The sequence below is a fragment of the Rhinoderma darwinii genome, chromosome 3 (assembly GCF_050947455.1).
Source record: "Rhinoderma darwinii isolate aRhiDar2 chromosome 3, aRhiDar2.hap1, whole genome shotgun sequence".
NCBI lineage: Eukaryota > Metazoa > Chordata > Amphibia > Anura > Rhinodermatidae > Rhinoderma > Rhinoderma darwinii.
Genome location: NC_134689.1, coordinates 254836288 through 254860765, shown reverse-complemented (window position 1 = coordinate 254860765; position 24478 = coordinate 254836288). Strand labels below are relative to the sequence as shown.

At 40.4% G+C, this 24478-nt stretch overlaps 1 protein-coding gene across 1 annotated transcript in view; it reads right to left on the bottom strand.

Moving 5' to 3' along the window:
• The window catches only part of PTPN9 (protein tyrosine phosphatase non-receptor type 9), a 40861-nt gene extending 17461 nt beyond the window's left edge, over nt 1-23400 (bottom strand). Inside the window, exons 1-7 of the mRNA XM_075857778.1 lie at nt 23116-23400; nt 21118-21261; nt 19561-19650; nt 19316-19452; nt 9094-9199; nt 5406-5516; nt 3866-4188 (exon numbers count right to left, since the gene is read on the bottom strand). Of these exons, the coding sequence (XP_075713893.1) occupies nt 3866-4188; nt 5406-5516; nt 9094-9199; nt 19316-19452; nt 19561-19650; nt 21118-21261; nt 23116-23148 (944 nt within the window). The 5' untranslated portion in view covers nt 23149-23400. The remainder of the gene's footprint in view (nt 1-3865; nt 4189-5405; nt 5517-9093; nt 9200-19315; nt 19453-19560; nt 19651-21117; nt 21262-23115) is intronic.
• Nucleotides 23401-24478: the final 1078 nt, after the last annotated feature.

The window sequence follows — 24478 nt, the reverse complement described above, 5'->3', positions numbered from 1 at the left end:
GAATATGTGCCCAGTAATCCGCTTGTGTGCCGACTGAGCTCCCACCTGGCCAAGTTGCTGGGGGTGCAGTCGCTGCTGTACCACTTAATGAATTCCACTGCCTTTACGTGTATATATATATATATACACATATACACACACACACGCACGCGCACGCACACGCACGCACACCACACAAAAGCTTTAGACAGTTGTGGAAAAATGATGCGCAGTAAGATTGCTGTCAAAAATAAAAATGTTCGTTTTTTTTATCATTCAACAAAATAAAAGGGAATAAACAGAAGAAAAATCTAAATCAAATTAATATTTGGGGTGACCACCCTACCCTCTGCCTTCAAAACCGCATCAATTCTTCTAGATACACTTCCACATCGTTTTTGAAGGAACTCGGCAGGGAGGTTGTTCCAAACATCTTGCAGAACAAACCACAGATCTATGAATGTAGGCTTCCTCAAATCCATCCTAGTGCTCTGTGTGGGCCATATCATCACTTCCAGGGCTCCTTGTTCTTCTTTACGCTGAAGATAGTTCCTAATGAAATTGGTTGCATATTTGGGGTTGTTGTCCTGCTGCAGAATAAATTTGGAGCCAAACAAACACCTTCCTGATGGTCTTACGTGATGGATAAGAATCTGACTGTATTACTCAGCATTGAGTACACCATTAATCGTGACCAAATCACCAACTCCATTTGCTGAAATGCAGCCTAAAACTTGCAGGGAATGGTCCCCCACCATGCTTCACTGTTGCCTGCAGACACTAATCATGGTACCACCCTCAAGCCCTTCGGTGAACAAACTGCCTTCTGTTACAAACAAATATTTCAAATTTTGACTTATTAGTCCAGAGCACCTGCTGACATCTTTCTGCACTCCAGCTCCTATGTTTTCGTGCATAGTTGAGTCGCTTGGCCTCGTTTCCACGTTGAAGGTATGGCTTTTTGCCCGCAATTCTTCGATGAAGACCACTTCTGGCCAGCCCTCCGAACAGTAGATGGGTGTCCCTGGGTTCCACTGGTTTCAGGCAGTTATGAGCTGATGGCACTGCTGGACATCTTCAGATTTCAAGGAGAAGTAAGCATGATGTGTCTTTGATCTGTTGCACAAAGTTTTCTTGGCCAACCGTTGTGTCTATGGTCATCAATGTTGCCCATTTCTTTGTGCTTCTTCAAAAGAGCTTGAACAGCACATCTTGTAAACCCTAGTCTGCTTTGAAATCTTCGCCTGGGAGAGACCTTGCTGATGCAGTATAACTAACTTGTGCCTTCTTGCTGTGCTCAGTCTTGCCATGGTGGACCTGTGGAATGAAACGGTCTTCCACAACTTCACCTTAGTAGCAGAGTTTGGCTGTTCCTCATCCAGTTTTAAACCTCCTACACAGATGTTTCTGTTATAGTTAATGACTGTTTCAACCTACATATGAAAATGATGATCATTATCGCCTGTTTGGTATAACTGGTTAATCATACACCTGAATATAATTCTACAAAATTCATAACTTTGTGCAAGTGTACCTAAAAGATATGATGCTGTTTTGAAGGCAAAGGATGGTCATACCAAATACTGATTTGATTTAGATTTCCCTTCTGTTTATTCACTTTATGTTTAGTGAATTGATTAAAAACCAAACTATTAACACTTCTATTTTTGAAAGCATTCTTACTGTGCAAAAGTTTTAGACTGTTGTGGAAAAATGCTGCACAGTACTGTATATATATTTACTTTAAAATACTACCAAATCTGTTGCTACTCCCTAAAAAGGGATGATTTTTGGACCGCTTTTTAACTCCTTGAAGTCCAAGCCATTTTTTGATTTTAGTTTTTCACTCCCCGCCTTCTATGAGCCATAACTTTTTTTCTTTCCGTTAATAAAGTGGTTTGCGGGGGGAGTTGTAGTTTCTACTGGCATTAAAGTACCATATAATGTACTGGGAAATGGAAAAAATATTTGTGGGGTGGAATTGTAAAAAAACGGCGATTCCTCCATTTTCTTTTGGATTTAGTTTATACGTCTCTCACTGTGCTTCAAAAACAATAATTTAACTTTATTCTGTTGGTCAAGACGATTACGATGATACAAAATTTATACAGTTTTTTTAATGTTTTACTCCTTTTACAAATAAAAAAACATTTGTTAGAAAAAAATTATTTATGTCACCACATTCTGTAAGCCGTAATTTTTTTATATCTTGGTCGATTGAATGGTATGAGGGCTTATTTTTTTCGGCATGAGCTGTGATTTTTATTGGTACAATTTTTTTGGTACATACGACTTTTTGATCACTTTTTATAAATTTTTTTTTATCACTAAGTAAACCAAAAAAACAGCGATTGTGGTGTTTTATTTTTTCTTTTTACGGCATTTACCGTGCAAATTAAATAATGCTGTATTGTTATAGTTCAGACTTTTACGGATGCAGCGATACCAATTTTGTTTATTTTTTTACAAAAATGGGAAAAGTTTTTAAAAAAAAATAAAAAAAAATGTCACTACTAAAAAGTAACTATTTTTTACACATTTCATCAGTCCCCCTAGGGGACTTGAACCATCAATCGTTAGTATTACATTAGTATTGCAGTGTATAGTCATTTTTACAGGCTTCTGTTAAGCCCTGCCAGGCAGGGCTTAACAGAGGCAGGGTGAAGGCAGTCCTGGGGGGCCTTCATTAGGCCCCTGGGCTGCCGTGACAACCATTTGCGACCCTCGATCGAGCTATGGGGCCGCCGATGAGCTGTCTGAGGGGGCGCCCCCTTTCTATAACGCCTCAGATGCTGTGGTCGCGGTTGAATGCAGCATTTGAGGGGTTAAAAGGCCAGGAACAGTGTGATTGCTGTTTCTGGCCGTTACTCCCAGCGTATGGAGCGTACTCAGCCTGTGAGTGCGCTCCATACTTCTCCCCCTGCACCATGACGTGCTGGTGCATCATGGTGCGTCAAAGGGTTAAAAAGCCATTGCTTCATCGGATATAACCATGTATGTATAAACACAGACAGGCATCTGCCCTGAAAAAAGGATAATTTTTGGACTGTTTTTTTCATTTTAAAAAGCATAAAAAGAATCTGACTATTCAGTGTTTTTTAAACAAGCTATTTGTTACCACCGGCTGCCATCCTTTTACCAAAAGCCATATATGTTGCTGTCACTTTTACGTTACAAATGCTGTCTTGGTGTTAAAGAGATTGAAAAGGGTTGGATACAGTCCTAGAAGACCAGAAGAGTGTCATACGCAACTTTTTAGTGCCAGCAGGGCACTTTTGATCCCCAAAGAATAAAATCTGAAGGCCGGTTTGATCACGTATTTCGGGAAATTCGCTCATCTCTGGTTACCTGTGTAAAGCAGGACAGGTGCTCTAGAGAGATTCTCTTCGTAACTGCTCTCTACTCCGGCCAAGAGATGAGGATCATGAAACGAGGACTTAATTCTATTAACTCAAACTTTCCTAAGGGTATGTTCACACAGAGTGTTTTCAGGCGTATTTCGGGGCGTTCACGCCAAACATCTGCCCATTGATTTCAATGGGAAATACGGCGTTCTGTTCCGACAGAGGCGTTTTTTTACACCTCATTTTCCAAAAAACGTCACGTAAAAAGACGCCTGCAAAAAAGTGCATGTCACTTCTTGAGACGTTTTTTGGAGCCGTTTTTCATATTCTATAGAAAAACAGCTCCAAAAACAGCCGTAAAAAACGCCGCGAAAATCGCAAGTGCCTTAAAAAATGTCTGAAAATCAGGAGCGGTTTTCCCTTTTTCCAGACGTTTTTGATTTTGTATGTGCACATACCCTAATGCAAAATAGTTTTTCTAAATTGGACAACCCCTTTATTAGATAGACCTCACATATAGACTGAAAATTTTTCACACTTACAGTGAAGCAGAGAAAGTCCCCTCTGGTTGCTCATTCCTTATTTCTTCATATTCCTCATAAATTCCTCGTCTTCCCAAAGCGCTAGTGTGTTCCTTCAGCTGAGACAGGGTCATGCTTGCCGACCCTGGTTTATGCACTCCCCTACTTTGTCCTTCTGCCAGCACTAGTACCACCTCATCTAGAGGATCTGGTTTTCCTGCACGGGCAGGGAGGAGAAGGCAGTTCCATGAACCAGGATCCCATGGAAGTAATCCACCTAGAGACTCAGGAAGACACTGTGGAGGCAAGTGCTCAAGAAGTTCACTCATGCTCACCATGTGCACCTAAAAGGAAGGAATATATTGCCAATTATACATAAAATAGCACAAGGAATACAGAACTGAATTGATCATACATGGTGTCATTTTGTTAAAAATTCAACAAAGATTCAGCCAGAGAAATTACCGGCTGTAAACTTCAGTGAAACGTGGAAAGGCACAACAGCAGAAAGAGAACCACAAGGGAGCTCATGTGGTTATGCAATTTAGGAAAGAAAGTAAGTAGCAAAGTTTCTGGAAAGTATATCCATGCTTTAAATTTATAACAAAAGTTGAGAAAGCAACAATCACATGAGGGGACCAAAGTCATTCCCAGGGGCTTGTGTAGTGCAACACAATTACTTCACTGCTATTATGTAACATAAATAAGCAATTTATTTCCTCAGGTAATGTTTCAAAACAGGATTGGTCCTTTACTTAAACTATGTAGACTGAACATTCAATGTGAGTATCCTGCCTGTCACATGTCTGAACATCGTGGTAAAACGGCTAGGATTTACCGCGGACGTGGCAAAAACAATTTTTTTGCGTCACGCCAAAAAAAAACGCATTTTGACCGCACTGTGTGAACCCAGCCTTAGAATTAAAGGGGTTTTCCCACTAATTTCATCAACTATCCACAGGTCAGGTGAGAAATCTCGCTTGGGGGTGCAACTGCTTGGACCCCCACAATTACTAGAATGGAGATCCCGAATCCACAGTCTCTCCTCACCACACGACTGTGGTGAGGAGGAGTTTGAATGGAGAGGCAGTGCGCTAAATGTCAGTGTTTGACCAAACATGGCTGCTTCCTACCAAAAGCAGCACTACACCTGTCCACAGGTTGTGTGTGGTATTACAGATTCAATACACTTCAATGGAGCCAAGGTGCAATACCAAACACAACCCATGGATAGTTGAGCTGTTTCTGAAAAAAAACAGCTATGTATTTTCTAACCTTGTACAACCCCATTAAGCTGTTAATCACATGACTGACAGATTGGTGTCATTGGTGGCTAAAGTGTTGCCCATTTCCAATGGCAAGCAACAGAAATCTTAACATTTCTATGCATATGAATTAAGAAAACAAAAAACAATTCTTAAATTGGTACAAAGATAGTAAAGGAAATTATTTGAAAAGTCACTCAACTTGCAGATTTAAAATGTGAAATGTTGGTGAATGCGGAATTACTCTGTAATAGCACGTGGGAGTAAACCCCAATGTAGTGGAAATCCAGACTTACCCTCTCTCTTAACTTCTCTTTAAGTAGTAGACTGATAATAGAATATGGAACTCTGAACCAGACTGGAGGAGAAACGATTAGGACTTTCTTTAGACGAGCAGGAAATGCACCCTAACATAAAAACAGATATTGCTCACATACAAATAGCAAGGATATATGTTTTTGCTGCACATTGGATGGAGGAGGGGAGTTAAATGCTAAGTACACACATATATATATATACACATACATACACACACACACACACACACACACACACACACACACACACACACACACACAGTTAGGTCTAGAATTATTTGGACAGTGACACGATCTTCATGATTTGGGCTCCGCTGCCACCACATTGGATTTGAAATGAAACAACTGAGATGCAATTGAAGTGTAGACTTTCAGGTTTCATTTAAAGGGTTGAAAAAAAAATATCCTGTGAAACGTTTAGGAATTGCAACCATACTTTGTAGAGAATGCTTTGCCGGCAATTCCTGAATTCTGGAACCCATGGACATCACCAAACGCTGGGTTTCCTCCTTTGTGATGCTTTGCCAGGCCTTTACTGCAGCTGTCTTCAGTTGTTTCTTGTTTGTGGGTCTTTCTGCCTTAAAGGGGTTATCCGGGGACCATGAATTGCATTGCAATAATATATTTATGTAAAACTAAGTAACTTACTAATCTACTTTAATTAAAAATTCTGTACTAATTGGTGCAGTTCAAACCTCATGAGTTATTCAGGAAGTGCTGGAGCTTTTCTAATGATGACGCTCTGACACGGCCCCACGTGACTAAGCTCTTGCTTCATGTGCTGTTCGTGAACATGACCGCACGGGGCTGTCACATTACCTATTGTTTGAGTCCCGAGCAGAGCATCAGCTAGCGCTTTGCTCGGGACTCCAGCAATGCTCCCGACGTCCATATTTGGTCAATTCAGGGGTTTCCTATCGCTGGAGTCCCCGAGCAGAGCATCAGCTGATGCTCTGCTCGGGGACTCCAGTACAGCTGCCGACATCATTGTCCATATATGGACAGTGACAATGACGTAGGCAGAAGCTGTGGAGTCCCCAGGCAGATGCTTTGCTCGGGGACTCCAGCGATAGGAAACCCCTGAATTGGTCAAATATGGACGTCGGGAGCAGTGCTGGAGTCCCGAGCAAGGTGCTAGCTGATGCTCTGCTCGGGACTCAAGCAATAGGCAATGTGACAGCCCCTTGCGGTCATGTTCATGAATCAAGAGCTCAGTCACGTGGGGCCGTGTCGGAGCATCATCATTATTAGAAAGCACCAGCACTTCCTGAATAATTCACGAGGTTTGAATTGCACCAGTTAGTACAGAATTTTTTATTAAAGTATATTAGTACGTTACTTAGTTTCACATAAATATATTATTGCAATGCAATTTTTGGTCCCTGGATAAGCCCTTTAAGTTTTGTCTTAAGCAAGTCAAATGCATGCTCAATCGGGTTGAGATCTGGTGATTGACTTGGCCATTGCAGAATATTCCACTTCTTTGCCTTAAAAATCTCCTGGGTTGCTTTCACAGTATGGTTTGCGTCATTGTCCATCTGTACTGTTAAGCGACATCCAATCAACCTTGAGGCATTTGGTTGAATCTGAGCAGAAAGTACATCCCTGAAAACGTCAGAATTCATCCTGCTGCTTCTGTCTTCAGTCACCTCATCAATAAACACTAGTGACCCAGTGTCTTTGGCAGTCATGCATGTCCATACCATCACACTGCCTCCGCCATGTTTTACAGAGGATGTGGTGTGCTTTGGATCATGAGCCGTTCCAAGCCTTCTCCATACTTTCTTCCACCCATCATTCTGGTACAGGTTGATCTTAGTTTCATCTGTCCAAAGAATGCTGTTCCAGAACTGGGCTGGCTTCCTTAGATGTTGTTTGGCAAAGTCTAATCTGGCCTTTCTATTTTTGAGGCAGATTAATGGTTTACACCTTGTGGTGAACCCGCTGAATTTGCTCTCATGAAGTCTTCTCTTTATGGAAGACTTAGATACTGATACGCCTACTTCCAGGAGAGTGTTCTTCACTTGGCTAGATGTCGTGAAGGGGTTTTTCTTCTCCATGGAAAGGATTCTGCGATCATCCACCATTGTTGTCTTCCGTGGACGTCCAGGCCTATTGAAATTCACAAGATCACCAGTGCGCTCTTTTTCTTCAAGAATGTACCAAACTGTTGATTTGGCCACTCCTAACATTTGTGACATCTCTCTGATGGATTTCTTCATTTTTTTCGGCCAACGAAGGTCTGTTTCACTTGCATTGAGAGCTCCTTTGACCTCATGTTGTGGGTTCACAGCAACAGCTTCCAAATGCAAATTCCACACCTGGAATCAACTCCAGACCTTTTACCTGCTTAATTGATGATGAATTAACGAGGGAATAGCCCATGCAGCCCATTAAATAGCTTTTGAGATAATTGTCCAATTACCTTTGGTCCCTTGAAAAAGAGGCAGCTACATATTAAAGAGCTGTAATTCCTAAATCCTTCCTCAAATTAGGATGTGAATACCCTCAAACTAAAGATGAGAGTCTGCTCTTTAAGCCCACATTATATAACTGTATATTCAATATGTTTCAATAAACAGCTAAAATGCCAAAACTTGTGTCACCAACCAAATAATTCTGGACCTAAGCTTGTGTGTGTGTGTGTGTGTGTGTATGTATGTATGTATGTATGTATGTATGTATGTATGTATTATGTGTGTGTATATGTGTGTGTATATACACACACACACACATATATATATATATATACATACACTATATATATATATATATATATATATATATATATATATATATATATATAGAAAAATATCAATCTATGTTTTGTGCAACTTTCTAAATAATTTTTATCAAAAATTATTTTTACTATTTGAGATACAGCTGCTTTGTATCCTGCCTACAGAGCAGCTGTATCTAGCGCTGAAACCTGTATCCGTCAGGTCAGTGGCACTGATGGGTTCAGTGACTGCGGGTCCTGCGTGTCTCTGACACGCAGGATCGAGCGGTTACAGATCAAATCTGAGTTCATAACTGTCAGAGACACACAGGACCCGCTGACACGGATATCCATCAGTCCCGCGGACCTGACTGATTCAGGTCTCAGCGCTATACACAGCTGCTCTGTATACAGGATACAAAGCAGCTGTATCTCAAAAAGTAAAAATATTTTTTAGTAAAATGTATTTAGAAAGCTGCACCAAACACACTGATAGACATTTTTATATATAAAAAATAAAATATTTCAAAGGTGTACATAGCCTTTAAGACTTTGTAAAGTTAAACCGGTCCTTTGTAAATGGACTCAAGACTTTGTTTAGTGGAAAATATTTTTAAAATGTGTGAGCTGCAAAATGGGTTGGAGGGGACTGCAACATTGTTTTTCCGTTGTTTAGAGGTTTAAATAAATAATTATGGGGTTACCACATACATTGTGACTTGTAAAGTTACAGGGAACAAGACTTGGAGTAAATTTATCATGGAAACCTCTGGAATAGGAGTCTTTCCGTTTGAAATTTCCCCACTATCAACAGGTTATTTTATATGGACCAGTTATCAAAACTGGCAAAGGCTATGATTGTTTAAGAAAAATGTGAATGAGTGGAAGCTATAGCTTGTATTTGAAATAATGTCAGGGTTAGTAGGACATAATGATGAATACACTCACCCTCAGCAGGCTCAGGATCTTCTTGCTTAATTCCAGCTCAAAGTTGCTGTACTGACTGCCCCCCATATCATAGATGAACACCAGGCCATTTCTCTGTGTGTCGACACTGCAGCGAGAGTGCACTATGCTAGTCTAGTACTGAACAAACATGTAGCGCTCAGATATTGTAACACTAATCATTTATAATCCCAAACTGTAAGTACCAGTATGACAGTTACTTAATAACATTCAGATTATCAAAATGTAGTTCAGCGCTAAATTGAGGGATAATGGCCAAAACTTGCCGATTATCTCAATATCATGAGCTCTGAGAGAATGGAGAGTTTGCTGTGGAAGACCTTTTTGAGTTGACCAACTAGAACAATGAGCAAAACAACTTGTCAGAATGATTTATGAAAGAATGATCCACCAATAAAATGCATTTATAGAATCTACGCAAATAGACAACATTGTTCTGGGGGAGGTTGAGGTGGAATGTTTCTATAGTTATTAGTTTACGTTAGTGTTTCCTTTAGTTTGGCAGTTACATATTAGTTCATTTTCCAACCCCTGTATTTATTACGTACACTGAGCACTCGACCCTAATCCACTTATAATCCGTTCACCCCTATTTAGCATTTCCTGAAAAACTATGCAGGATGTCACTGAATATGTTGAATAGAATAAGTTTTAAGTGAACTCTTATTGTAACTTAAAGCATTGTGACAGACGCGCTTTAATATATTTGTGACTTCGCAAGTAAAGTGTGCAGCTTAATATTATAAAAGATGTGTATTTTAAAGATCGTACGTTTGTAAAGCCTAAACTAGATAAATAATTTTTAGGCCCCATGCACACAAACTTATTTTTGCGGCTGCAATTCACCCGCAAATCTGCAGGTGAATTGCGTCCCTATTCGTTTCAATGGGCCCATGCACACGTCCGTGATTTCCATGCTCCGTGCATTGCCCGGGAGTCTGGACCGCAAAACGATAGGACATGTCTTATTACGGCTGCATTTTGCGGTCCTCGTTGATATAAATGCACACGGCAATGTGCACGGCCTGTGATTTGCAGGGTGGCCGCAGGGGACACTCCGCGGCCGTCCGAGCCGCAAATCACGGCCCGTGCACACCACTACGGTCGTGTGCATGAGGCCTTACTCTTTCCAAACCCCTGGGCACATCATCATCTTAGAGGAATGCAGCTTTTAACTATATAGAAAGGGAAAAACATGGACTACATAACTTTTTTTTAAAAAATTCCCATGAAGTCATATATTCCAGCTTTACCCAAAGAAGACCAAATTATTAAATCAACCATAATAGGTATGCTTTACCTGGAAAATTCACAAGTAAATCTTATGTTTCAACATTCCGATTTACATGCAGATTTTGTAGCAAATTTTACCCATTTCAATACAGTGTGTGAAATCCATGGCATTTTTGTGGGCAATCCACAGCAGAGTAAATTAAGTTATGTACCCCCCTTTCGCATGCGTTGTACTGTACTTTGTTGTGGTGATGTGGTCTCTTGACATCTAAATCAGTAATCGGATATGTTTTAGAGATTTACTACTTAAAGGGTTTGTCCAATTGAAAATAAAAAATCCCTGTTCATATGCCACAATAGGGTATATGGATGTTCTAGAAAGGGGTCCCTCGCTTTAAGTTCCCCTCTATGACCTAGAGCAGAGGGCCACAGAAAAGAGTAGCTCCTGCTGTGGTGGACTCGGCGTAACAATGTATTATACAGTAGCACATTTGTTTGAATGGATAAATGTAAAGCAACATTTTGCCGTATATGTAGCTTATCCTAGTAATAACTACTAATGGGGAGTTGGAGCAGCGGACTTCAAAAAGTCTTTGTCCAGTTGAGACATCCCCTTTAAGACTTCAATTTTGTAATAGATATTTTATTTTGTCTAGGAACATCCTCTCAAACCGCTCCAGTGCTGACCCGCCCCCCCCCCCCCAACAAACCCCAATTGCTAATGTAATTAATGTGAGGAGACCATAGCGGAACTGGGGTTAGGTTAGAAAATTGCATCGTTTCAATTGCTGCCTATGGGACAGCTTATAAGTGTAGAACCCCCTGCTGGGATTCAAAATTCCCGACAGTTTTCCCGTTAGAAGACACAAGCTTTTGTGAGTTGACAAACACGTGTATTGGTATAATGGCTACAGTCAGTGTGTAGATTACATATGCGTCCGTCATAAAATGTATTTTCTTAAAGATGATCTGTCACTAGTTTAGTAATGCTCAATCTCCTAGCTAATCTAATAGGTGCTGTCACACTGATAATGCTAGTGAAAATTGTCCCAAAAAGTTTATTATTTTAAAAGTTCTGAACTTTTTTTCTAAATGTGCACATGAGGCTATACTAGACAACTGGGAGGTAACAGAGCTACCTCACAGCCTCTGACGCTGTCCTATCAGCATCAAGCTGCTTCACACAGTGTGAGAGACTGAGGCTGGAGGGAAGCGGGATCACTTCAAACACCAATATCCCTAGCTGCGGACCACCTAGAACAGTGCATCTGGTGACATATGAAAGATGACGTTCTAATATTTCATATGACACCAGGATCACAGTTCTAGCTGTGACACAACCGGAGGTATCACCAGTTGAAAACACAGTCGGGAATAGAAGCTGTATACTATATGATCACACTGTGTTTATGGGCTGGGAAGAGAAGAACTGTATGACACTAATTTTGCAGCGTCATACAGAAAACATTACACCGCCCACTGTCAAAAGCAAGAGTAACCTCCCATTTGGCAAGTATAGCCACATTAGCATGTTTAGAAAAATGCTCATAACTTTGCAAATAAAAGACATTACACTGTAGTTGTCAGCATCATAGCGCCTATTACATTAGTTAGGAGATAGGGAATTAATAAACTGGTGACAGATCCTCTTTAAAGGCTATGTAAACCTTTTTAAATGCAATTTATTTTTTTTCATAAAAAGGTCAGTCAGTGCGATTGCTGCAATTTTCTAAATAGTTTATTTTTTTAATGTTTACTTTTTGAGCTACAGCTGCTTTGTATTTTCTATAGATCTCGCGAGATCACGTGTGCGGTCATTCACAGAAACTTTACCAAAGTGTCGGGAGTGTGAATAGACATCGCGTCCTGGCTGGAGTTTATTCACTCCCAAGACACTTTGGTAAAGTTAATATGGGAGTATGTGACTGCACAGCATGATCTCGCGAGATCATGCTGTGTTGCGAGTACTGCTAAAAATGAATGGAGAAAAAGTGTATGATGCTGATTGGTCAGCGTCATACACTTCTCTTTACAACGCCCAGTTGTTAAAAAAAAAAAAAAAAAAACACGCTGGAGGCATGACCTAGCAGATGCCTGTCCGTTTTAAACGGACAGGCAGTAATACATTGGAATAAAGAATTATTGCAGTGTATTATAATAGCAATCGGATGATCGCATATTAAAGTACCCTAGATGGACTAGTAAAAAGGTAAAAAAAAAAAAGTTTAAGTTAATAAAAAAAAAAAAAAGTGAAAAAAAAAAATAAAAAATCCACTTTTTCCCCTTACAAAATGCTTTACTAAAAAAACAAAATAAAGTAAAAAAGTTACGCATATTTGGTATCGCCGCGTCCGTAACGACCCCGACTATAAATCTATTACATTATTTAACCCGCACCGTGAACGCTGTAAAAAATTAAATAAAAAACGATGGAAAAATTGCTGTTTTCTGTGAATCTTGACTTTAAAAAAATGTGATAAAAAGTGATCAAAAAGTCGCACCTACTCCAATCTGGTACCAATAAAAACCACAAGTCTTTCCGCAAAAAAAAGCCCTCATACAACTGCAACGGCGGAACAATAAAAAAGTTATGGCTCTTCAAATATGGAGACACAAAAACAAATAATTTTGAAAAAAAAAGCGTTTTTACTGTGTAAAAGTAGTAAAACATACAAAAACTATACAAATTTGGTATCGTTGCAATCGTAACAACCTGCTGAATAAAGTTATTGTGTTATTTATACCACACGGTAAATGGAGTAGATTTAGGACGCGAAAAAGTGGCGAAATTTCATTTTTTTTTCTATTCCCCCCCAAAATAAGTTAATAAAAGTTAATCAATAAATAATATGTACCTCAAAATGGTGCTATTAAAAAATACAACTCGGCCCGCAAAAAACAAGACCTTATACAGTTATGTCGACGCAAAAATAAAAAAAGTTATAGCTCTTGGAATGCGACGATGGAAAAACGTAAAAAATGGCTTGGTTATTAACCCCTTAAGGACGCAGCCTAGTTTTGGCCTTAAGGCTCAGAGCCCATTTTTCAAATCTGACATATTTCACTTTATGTGGTAATAACGTCGGAATGCTTAAACCTACCCAAGCGATTCTGAGATTGTTTTCTCGTGACACATTGGGCTTCATGTTCGTGGTAAAATTTGGTCGATATATTCAGTGTTTATTGGTGAAAAATTGCAAAATGTAGAGAAAATTTTGAAAAAATTGCATTTTTCAGAATTTAAATGCATCTGCTTGTAAAACAGACGGTTATACCACCCAAAATAGTTACTAGTTCACATTTCCCATATGTCTACTTTAGATTGGCATCGTTTTTTGAACATTCTTTTATTTTTCTTGGACGTTACAAGGCTTAGAACATAAACAGCAATTTCTCATATTTTTAAGAAAATTTCAAATGCCTTTTTTTTAAGGTACCTCTTGAGTTCTGAAGTGGCTTTGTGGGGCCTATGTATTAGAAACCCTGATAAAACACCCCATTTTAAAAACTAGACCCCTCAAAGTATTCAAAACAGCAGTTAGAAAGTTTTTTTTAACCCTTCAGGCATTTCACAGGAATTAAAGCAAAGTGGAGGTGAAATTTGCAAATTTCATTTTTCTTGCTGAATTTCAATTTTATTCATTTTTTTTTCTGTAACACAGAAGGTTTTACCAGAGAAACACTACTAAATATGTATTGTCCAGATTCTGCAGTTTTTAGAAATGTCCCACATGTGGCCCTACTGCGCTCGTGGACTAAAACACAAGCCCTAGAAGCAAAGAAGCACCTAGTGCATTTTGAGTCCTCTTTTTTATTAGAATATATTTTAGGCAGCATGCCAGGTTTGAAGAGGTGTTGAGGTGTCAAAACAGTAGGAATCCCCCAATAGTGACCCCATTTTGGAAACTACACCCCTCAAGGAATTCATTTAGGGTTGTTGTTACCATTTTGATCGCACAGTTTTTTCACAGCACGTATTTGAATTGGGCTCTGAAATGAAAAAAATGTCATTTTTTCGAATAAAATGTCATTTGTGATCAAAATTTCTTATTTTCACAAGGAACAAAATACCCCATTTTGTTGCCCAATTTGTCCTTAGTGTGGCAATACCCCATTTGTGGTGATAAACTGCCGTTTGGGCGCCCATGGGAGGGCTCAGAAGGAAAGGAGCGCTATATGTTTGTTGGAGTCCAGATTTTGTTGGATTGGTTTTCGGGTGCCATGTCGCATTTGCAGAGCCTCAGAGGTATCAAAGCAATGGAAACCCACCAAAAGTGACCCCATGTTGGAAACTACACCCCTCAAGGAATTCATTTATGGTTGTTGTTAGCATTTTGACCGCACAGTTTTTTCACAGCACCTATTTCAATTGGGCTGTGACATTAAAAAAATGAAATTTTTTCCAATAAGATGTAATTTTTTACCAAAATTTCTTATTTTCACAGGGAACAAAATACTCAATTTTGTTGCCCAATTTCTCCTGAGTGCATCAATACCCCATTTGTGGCAATAAACTGCCGTTTGGGCCCATGGGAGGCCTCAGAAGGGAAGGAGCGCTGTGTGTTCTTTGGAGTACAGATTTTGCTGGTTTGGTTTTCGGGTGCCATGTTGCATTTGCAGAGCCCCAGAGGTATCAAAGCAATGGAAACCCACCAGAAGTGACCCCATTTTGGAAACTACACCCCTCAAGGAATTCATTTATGGGTAATGTGACCATTTAGACTCCCTAGTTTCTTCACAGAACTAATTTGAATTGGGCTGGGAATTAAAAAAATATATATTTTTTCCAATAATATGTCATTTTAGCTCAAAAATTCTTATTTTCACAAGAAATAAAATACTCCATTTTGTTGCCCAATTTGTCCTGAGTGCGGCAATACCCCATTTGTGGTGATAAACTGCCGTTTGGGCCCATGGGAGGGCTCAGAAGGAAAGGAGCGCTGTGTGTTCTTTGGAGTACAGATTTTGCTGGATTGGTTTTCGGGTGCCATGTCGCATTTGCAGAGCCCCAGAGGTATCAAAGCAATAGAAACCCACCACAAATGACCCCATTTTGGAAACTACACCCCTCAAGGACTTCATTTATGGGTGTTGTGACCATTTTGACCCCATAGTTTTTTCACAGAACTTATTTGAATTGGGCTGGGAATGAAAACAAAATTATTTTTTTCAAATAATATGTAGTTTTGGCTGAAAATTTCTTATTTTCACAAGAAACAAAATACCCCATTCTGTTGCGCAATTTGTTCTGAGTGCCGCAATACCCCATTTGTTGTGATAAACTGCCGTTTGGGCCCATGGGAGGGCTCAGAAGGAAAGGACCACCATTTGGCCTACTGGGGATTTTCTAGTGCGAAGTCATGTATGCAGAAGTCCCTGAGGTACCTGTACAGTTGAAACCCGCAAGAAGTGACCCCGTTTTAAAAACTACACCCTTAAGGCATTCATCTAGAGGTGTAGTGAGCATTTTGACCGGAGACCTACACCCCATAAACTGTAATGTGGGTTCTCCCGGGTATGGCAATACCCTACATGTGGCTGTTATCAGCTGCCTGGACACACAGCAGGGCCCAGAGGGGAAAGACGAGGGGGGATAAGCTGTGTGGAGTGCATCAGGGTAAGTAAAATTGGGGTAAATTATAAACCAAGGGATGTATGATAAATTTTAAAACACTTTCATACAGAGCTCTGGTTATTCGGGACACATGTCACATTGATATATTGTGTCATCCATTATCGCCCTCTTATAGCAGACTTTGCACCTCTTTTGACTTTTTCCCTTCTTGCCAGTTTGGGGAACTTCTCCTGGAAAGTGTTGCCCTGGTACGATGCGTGTGGGCTCGCTTCCAGAAGTACTGGGTGCCACCCCTTCTTGGTCCCTAAAGATTAGGTTCTTGATAATCACCTCTTGAAATTCCAGGAAAGTTCCCGTCTGGCCTGCACATTGACGTAGCATGTACGCATTGTACAATGCCATCTGTATGATGTGCCCGGCCAGCTTCTTATACCACACCGCATGGCGCTGTAGGGCTTCAGGGCTTGATCTTACAAGTCCACACCTCCCATGTATCTATTGTAGTCCAGGATGCAGTCTGGTTTGGGGGTGGCCTTTCTTTCATATATCCTAAACCTGTAGGTATACCCGGATGCACTCTCACAGCTTATACATCTTCACGCCATACCTTGCCCTCTTACCCGGCAGGTACTGGCGGAATTGAACCCTCCCTTTAAAATGTACCAGGGACTCATCAATAGAAATACACTTCTCTGGGGTGTATGCTGGGGAAAACCGGGCACTGGAACGGTCTAATAGGGGTCTCCGTTTATACAAACGGTCAAAACTGGGGCCATCTCGGGGTGGGCACGGCTCATTATCAGTATAATGTAAGAAGCAAAGTATTGCCTCATTTATTTATTTTTTTAGGTTCCAGTTCAGTTCTGAAGTTGCTTTGAGGGGCCCATATATTAGAAACCCCTATCAAACACCCCATTTTAGAAACTAGACCCCTCAAAGTATTCACAACAGCATTTAGAAAGTTTATGAACCCTTTAGGTGTTTCACAAAAATTTAGTGCAAAGTAGAGGTGAAATTTAAATATTTTTTTTGTCAGAAAATCCTCTTTATACCATTTTTTTTATAACACAAAAGGATTTATCAGTGAAACGCAACTCGATACGTATTGCCCAGATTCTGCCGTTTTGAGAAATATCCCATGTGTGGCCCTAGTGCGGTAATGGACTGAAGCACCGGCCTCCGAAGCAAAGGCGCACCTAGTGGATTTTGAAGCATCTTGTTTATTAGGCACCATGTCCGGTTTGAAGAGGTCTTGTGGTGCCAAAACATTGGGAACCCCCCAAAAGTTACCCCAATTTGGAAACTAGACCCCTTGAGGAATACACTGCAGTTTTCATGGGGTGCATGCGGCTTTTTGATCAGTTTTTATTCTATTTTTAGGTGGTGTGGTGACTAAAAAACAGCAATTGTACGATTGTTTTTTTTTTCATTTTTTTTTACAGCGTTCACCGTGCGCTATAAATGACATATTCACTTTATTCTGCGGGGCGATACGATTACGGCGATACCAGATGTTTATAGTTTTTTTTTATGTCTTATGGCGTTTGCACAATAAAATACGTTTTGTAAACAATCATTCACTTTTTGTGTTACCTTATTCTAAGAGCCATAACGTTTTTATTTTTCAATCAATAAAGCCGTGCGAGGACTTATTTTTTGCGTAACGAACTGTAGTTTCGATCAGTACCATTTTTCGGTACATGCGACTTTTGATCTCTTTTTATTCCATTTTTTGGGAGGTGAAGTGACCAAAGAATTGTGATTGTGGTTCGGTTTATTATTTTATTTTACGGCGTTCACCGTGCGGGATAAATAACGAAATAATTTTGTAGTTCAGGCCGTTACGGACGCGGCGATACCAATTATGTATAGTTTATTTGTTTGTTTATATATTTTTATTAATAATAAAGGACTGATAAGGTAAAAAGGGGGATTTTTACTTTTAATACTTTTAAATCTTTTATTTTATTATTTTTACACATCTTTTTTTAACTTTTTTTTTACTTTATTACTTTGTCCCACTAGGGGACATGAGGGCAGGAGGCCCTGATCGCTATTCTAATACACTGCACTACATGCGTAGTGCAGTGTATTAGAACTGTCAGCTACTCACTGACAGCAAGCATAGTGGGCGATGGCAGCTTAACCCCTAAAAAGCCGCGATCTCTATAGAACGCAGCTTTTAAGGGGTTAATCAGCGGGGACACAGCGATCGGTCCCCGCTGTAGGAGCTGTGAAAGCTGCTGAACAAGACAGCAGCGTCACAGCTCCTGTATGTGTCGGGAGGACGGCCGAAACGGCCGTTACTCCCGAGACGTACTATTACGGCATGGAGCGCGAACGATACAGCTGCCATGACGTAATAGTACGTCAAGGAGCGGGAAGGGGTTAAGGTTTAAAATAGGTTGGTCATTAAGGGGTTAAGAAACGAATTCGCATAAAAATCTAAAATTGTGCATAACTTGCTCTAAATTGATAGTTTTTCTAAATAAAAAACACTGTTATCCACGTTACAGCGCCGATCACATTATGTGGGAGATAGGGCACTTATAATGTGGTGACAGAGCCTCTTTAAACTTTTGAATAAGTGAGCGTTGTAAAGAGAAGTGTATGATGCTGACCAATTAGCGTCATACACTTCTCTCCATTCATGTCCATTTGCAGTCACAGCACAGCGAGATCACGCTGCGCTGTCACATACACCCACATTAACTTTACTGAAGTGTCTTGACAGTGAATAGACATAGCCTCAAGGCAGGATGCGATGTCTATTCCGACTCCCGACACTTCGATAAAGCTTCTGTGGGACTTAATCACACAGCACGGCGTGATCTCACGAGATCACGCTGTGCTGTCATTCACGGCGTGATCTCGTGAGATCATGCTGTGCCGTGGATAAGTCCCACAGTAACTTTATCGAAGTGTCGGGAGTGTGAATAGACATCGCTTCCTGGCTGGAGGCAATGTCTATTCACTCTCAAGACACTTCAGTAAAGTTAATGTGGGTGGATGTGACAGTACAGCGTGATATCGCGAGATTACGCTGCGCTGAGCACAAATGGACATGAATGGAGAGAAGTGTATGACGCTGATTGGTCAGCGTCATACACTTTTCTTTACAACGCCCACTTGGTTAAAAGACGCCCAGTTGGGCATTAACTAATTAGCCTAAATCTAAAATTGTTCATAACTTGCTCAAAAATTATCGTTTTTCAAAATAAAAACCACTGTTGTGATCTACATTACAGCACCGATCATATTATGTAGGAGATAGGGCACTTATAATCTGGTGAAAGAGCTTCTTTAAATTGTACTTTTAGCTGCATATATCAGTGCAGTTTTCTACATGTCTACAGCAGAACTAATGGATTCTTTTTTTATTGTTGCTTCTCTCACCTCTCCACTGCACGGTCCAACAGGTAGAAGAGCGCCTGGAGTACAGTGTGCTGCACTTCTCTACTGTTCTTTCTTGCTGGGTGGTGAAGTTTGGCAGTAAAGATTGCAATGGAGGCTCCAGTTGGGGCCTGTACACTCTGAGCAGACAGAAGATGAAAATGTGATGTTAACATAGCCTTTAACCTTCTGCAAGAGTTTTCAGTATAGATCTCTAGCTCATTTTGTAAGTCAAAAGAAAGTCTTACCAGCACCGTAAACTTGCCACTCAGTAATTCAGACAGCAAAGGCTCTTGCAGAGGGTTTAGTCTGACGATCCCTTCTCTCTGACGGGTCTCCTAGAATACACAAATACATACACTATACATGAATACTCAGTAGTTCCTTTAACTGTCATTTTGGTCTGAAGACCAGAGCAACCAGCAGACACCTACTGGTAATGGATGACAGCCGCCTGTTCTGAGAAATCTGATAGCTGCCTGGGACTTTTTTCTTACAGGAGTTTTCCCACAAAACACATGTATCTTCTTTCCACAGGATAGGGGATACATGTGTAATCGCTGGGGGTCTGACTGCATGGTCCCCAGCGATGAGCAGAATGGAGAACCAAAAGTCCCCTGAAGTGCTCCATGAGAATAGAGCGCTGGTGCGCACGCTCAGCCAGCGCTCAATTCACTTCTATGGGACTTCCGGGGCCGCTGTCTCCCATCGATCACACATGTATCCCTTATCCTGTGGATAGGGCATACATGTTTTTGTGGGAAAGCCACTTTAATTAAAAACTCAACATTATATTTTCACAGTACATTCCAGTGAAATAAATGTGAACGCCAGCAACTATTATGCCATGGTTTAAAGTGTGCTCATAAAAGGAGCCCCCACCATTTATTGACACTGAAATCATTGATCGGTGTTAAAAAGCATAAATGTTAATTACAGACCTGACAAAAATTCTCTTTTTACACCTTCTAAACCACTTCTATCTAAACCATCAAGTCTATATTGAGAATACTTATAGCGGAAAGTAGTACAGACTCAAACAGTGTTAGACTTATTGAAGTGCCCACAGTGTCAGTATCATAATAAAGTGGCAAATATTTGAAACAGAAAATGTAAGAACTGTTTTCAGAATTAGAACAAGATCTTGGTGCCCAACGCAGGGGTTTTTAGAACGCGCCCCACAATCCTTTGTTCCTGAAATTCAGCATTGCGGTCAGATGGAATTATTCATTTAATTGCCCCCCTGCCCCCGTTCTCCACCACTCCGAAGCATTCTTATTTATAATCATACCCCCCAACCCCATCCCTTTCACACATGTGTTGTTCAGTGGATGCCTGTCACACTGGACAATGGAAGTCTATTCCTGTGTGACAGGCAACATTCCCACACTAATGCATGCACCAAAAGGCAGAATGTTTTTGTTGTTTTTTTTCTAATCCACAAATTGCTCTCTACTTTCAATTGCAGCCAAAGCGACCAACAGAATGAAGAATCCAGCTCTGGACTATAATACAAGCTGTAACTCTGGATCAGTATAAGATAAGAAATGTGATGTATTTACAAAGTTACGCAACTTTATTTAGACAAACGAGTGTAAACTCAGACATGAAAAACAGCAATTTTTCACGTCCGAGTCGTACCCGTGCGGGACCCATTTTCACGGATCCCTCATAGACTTGAGTCTATTGTTAAAACAACGGCCGTGTGAACAGCCCCATTGAAATATATGCGTCCGTGTGACAACCGTAAAAAAAAAACGGCTATCACACGGACTATATTTACGCTAGTCTAATTAAAGCCTTACCCTGTATGAGTGGAACAGTTCAATTGCCCTGACAACATCAAATTTTCTCGCCATTAGAAATTTCACTGCAACATCCCATGAGAGAGGGGGCACCGAGTGAAAGGAAGTCCAGGAATTCATCTCCTGCAGGAACCGCTGAGTAGCCTGGGAAAAAAGCATGGGTAAGTAAAAATATCCCAGACTGGTATGGCCGGGGAGTAACACAGCACAAAGTAAACAATGCTGGGAAATAAACTTCAGCAATGAAAAGAAAAATGTGAGAAAAACAGTATGTTCCTTGTATGCTACTTGCTGATTGGCCGATTTTTACTCAGGTGATTTAGTTGGCGATATGTGACTTTATCCAGAAGTGCCAAGCAATGTAGGTAAGCGGGACGGGTTAAGTACTGTGGTTGAAGATTGACAGACAACAGATGGCAGAGGCATGCAAAAGATAGTGCCCATAGTCAGAATAGAACAAAAACAATATATACAGTCTTATTACTGTGAACATGTCAACCAGACGACATTACGCTCATAAAAAGGATGAAAACCCATAAGCTGCAGGATTCTGCTGTAACTCGGCTGATAAACCACTCTTGCCATTGACAAGAGATGATTTACGGATTTCCATTTATAACATACGCTTCATTTTTTGTTGTATATAGAGTGTCAACATATTCTGCAGCGTTGTACACCGAAAGTAACGAGTCACATCAGTTCCTCCATTCTGCAGGCACTCACAGTTTAGGACGCACGTTTATGGAGTGTGGGAGGAAGCCCACGTAGGCAGGGAGAGCATACAAGCCCCATGTAGATGTTACTACAGATCACATTCAAATTTAGGATCCAAGTGCCAGCCACTGTGCTGCCCACAGCAAGTGATTGTTTAATGCACTATAGCAATTCTCTCTTTTAGGCTACAAGCACACGTTGCATATTTTGCTGTGGAACATAAGCACCAACACCGCAGCAATTTGCAGGAAATTCGGAGGTAAAAACCGCACCAAATTGTGTTTTTCAATGCGTTTTTCAGTGCGGTTTTTACGTTTTGATGCGTTTTTCGGCACACTTTCATGCTGCGGATTTTAGTGCGATTTTCCTCAGCACTAGACATATACAATTCGCAAGCAGAATCGCAAGATAAATTGACATGCTGCAGATTTTAAAATCGGCACCGCAGGTCAATTTACGTGCAGAAAAATACCGCAGCGTGTACATGAGATTTCCTGGAAGCTCATTGACTATGCTGGTACTGTATTACGCTGTGGTTTTTCTGCACGTAAAACCGCACGTAATACGCATCGTGTGCATTGACCTTAAGGTTTACGCAGCAAAACTTAAAAACCGCATCAAAAAAAAAAAAAATCGCACCTTCAGGTGCGTTTTCCTGCGAATTTCTTGCAGTTCCCTGCAATTTTGCTGTTTATTTTCCGCAGCAAAATTCGCAATGTGCATGTAGCCTAAAAGGTGTTTTCAGAGATTTAGGGAAATCCCAGTATATAGATCTGAAATATAAAAAATAATAAAACGTTCTCTAACCTTTGATTACGGGTGTCCATGTTTACAATCCTGCACGATGACGTCGTCTAGATCGCCTTCGAGTCACATGATGCCTATAGAAGCGAGATTTTCTACACACAAAGTGACTGGTAGCTTTGCAAACATGCATTGATGTGATCTAGTGTAGTAGGGCAACTACAGGGAATCTGAGATTCCCTACTGGCAGAACACACAGGCTTTATCCATATAAACCGTCTCCATCTTACCACTGGATTATTATATGGCTGCTCCAGAACGCACACTTTGTAAGAAACCGTCCTATAATGTGCAACCATTGCATGCAAGATTGGTTTGCACTTTTGGCATGCTTATACATGCTGTAAATACAGGAGTATGGCCATTGACACGATTCATGAAGTGTTATCTGTGGTTTTACACGAGTGTTATTTTTAACCAAACTATAGTTTCTATATATGTATCTAGAACGTATAAATACACACACACACTGAAAATTACCTGTTCTTCCTCCTGTGTCAGTGCTTGTGCCATGCCTTCAATCTTTCCTCCACTTCACAGGCTGTGGCTCCTGAGAGGCCTATATTATTACTAGGCCTCTCTGACAATTCTTCACGCTGGATTCAAATGGAGGAAGCAGAGGATTTATGGGTGAGCTCGGCCTAGCTCCCCGCTTGAAAAACTAATACAGGAAGGCTCATGCAGAAGATTTAATAGGAACGGGACATTTTCCTAACATGGGTGAGGGGAAAAGGAAGCGGTCATAAAAACAGTGAGATCCAGAACAAATCCTCAGGCACCCTCTAGTGGCAGCCATGAACTCTGCAAGACAAGGAAAAGCTCACCATTTAACCCCTTCATCACCACCACACAAATAGCAGCCTGTCCAAATACGTACACACCAGTCTATTGTCACAGCAAATAAGATCTCTCAGAATTAGCTGTATATAATGGAAATATTTATTTAACAAGTTGTGATCCATGGGAGGATAATGCTTACATCATTTGCAATTGCATGTCAGACAGTAAATGTAGTTAAGGCCTAGTCAAAACGGGTGCCCGTACATACCAATTAACCTTTCGTGCAAAATGTATATGTTAATATCTTCCTCAATAACGTCATTAGATTATGTATGCTATATGTAGATTGAACACACACAATTACTTTAATATATGCAACATTTTCTGCAAAAATCTTTTTACGGTCATTAACTATATAGACGGATTTTTCCACCCTATCAAACGTTTAGGCCGGCAATTGGGATGCGTAAGGTGTACAACATGCTAAAAATATCTAAGTATGTAAGCGATCCTTACGTTTTCTTAGAAATATCTTTATAGAAAATGGAAGAATCAGACCTCCTCCTGAAGGAATTTTGAGGCAGATTTTTCCACCTGCAAAAAACAGTGTGAACAGTGTTAATAAGCCATCACTGCATATCCCATAACTGGCGATACGGTCCGTATATTGCATTTATGTCCAGTTTAACACTGAAAACATACTCAACCAATGAGATGCTGCCTATTGATCGCCCTGGACACCAAAGAATATACTCTAAATCCCTCTTTACGATCCAAAACAGCAAGAAACAGATACAACTATTGGTGGACAGATAGCGCTAAATAAAAAGTGCTGTGGCTTTAAGCCGTGACATATTTACTTTTAAAAATAGAAACAAATAGGACATTTGAACTAAAAAGTAACAAAATAATGCCCTAATTACATCTGGTCAAATCACTATGAGCACACAAACCATCACGTGACAGTATTTTCATGCATAAACAAGCAGCCCAGTAAAAATGGGCACATATGAATGTATTTACTATTAGGGGCTCGCTCATTTTTCAGATGCCAATACACAAG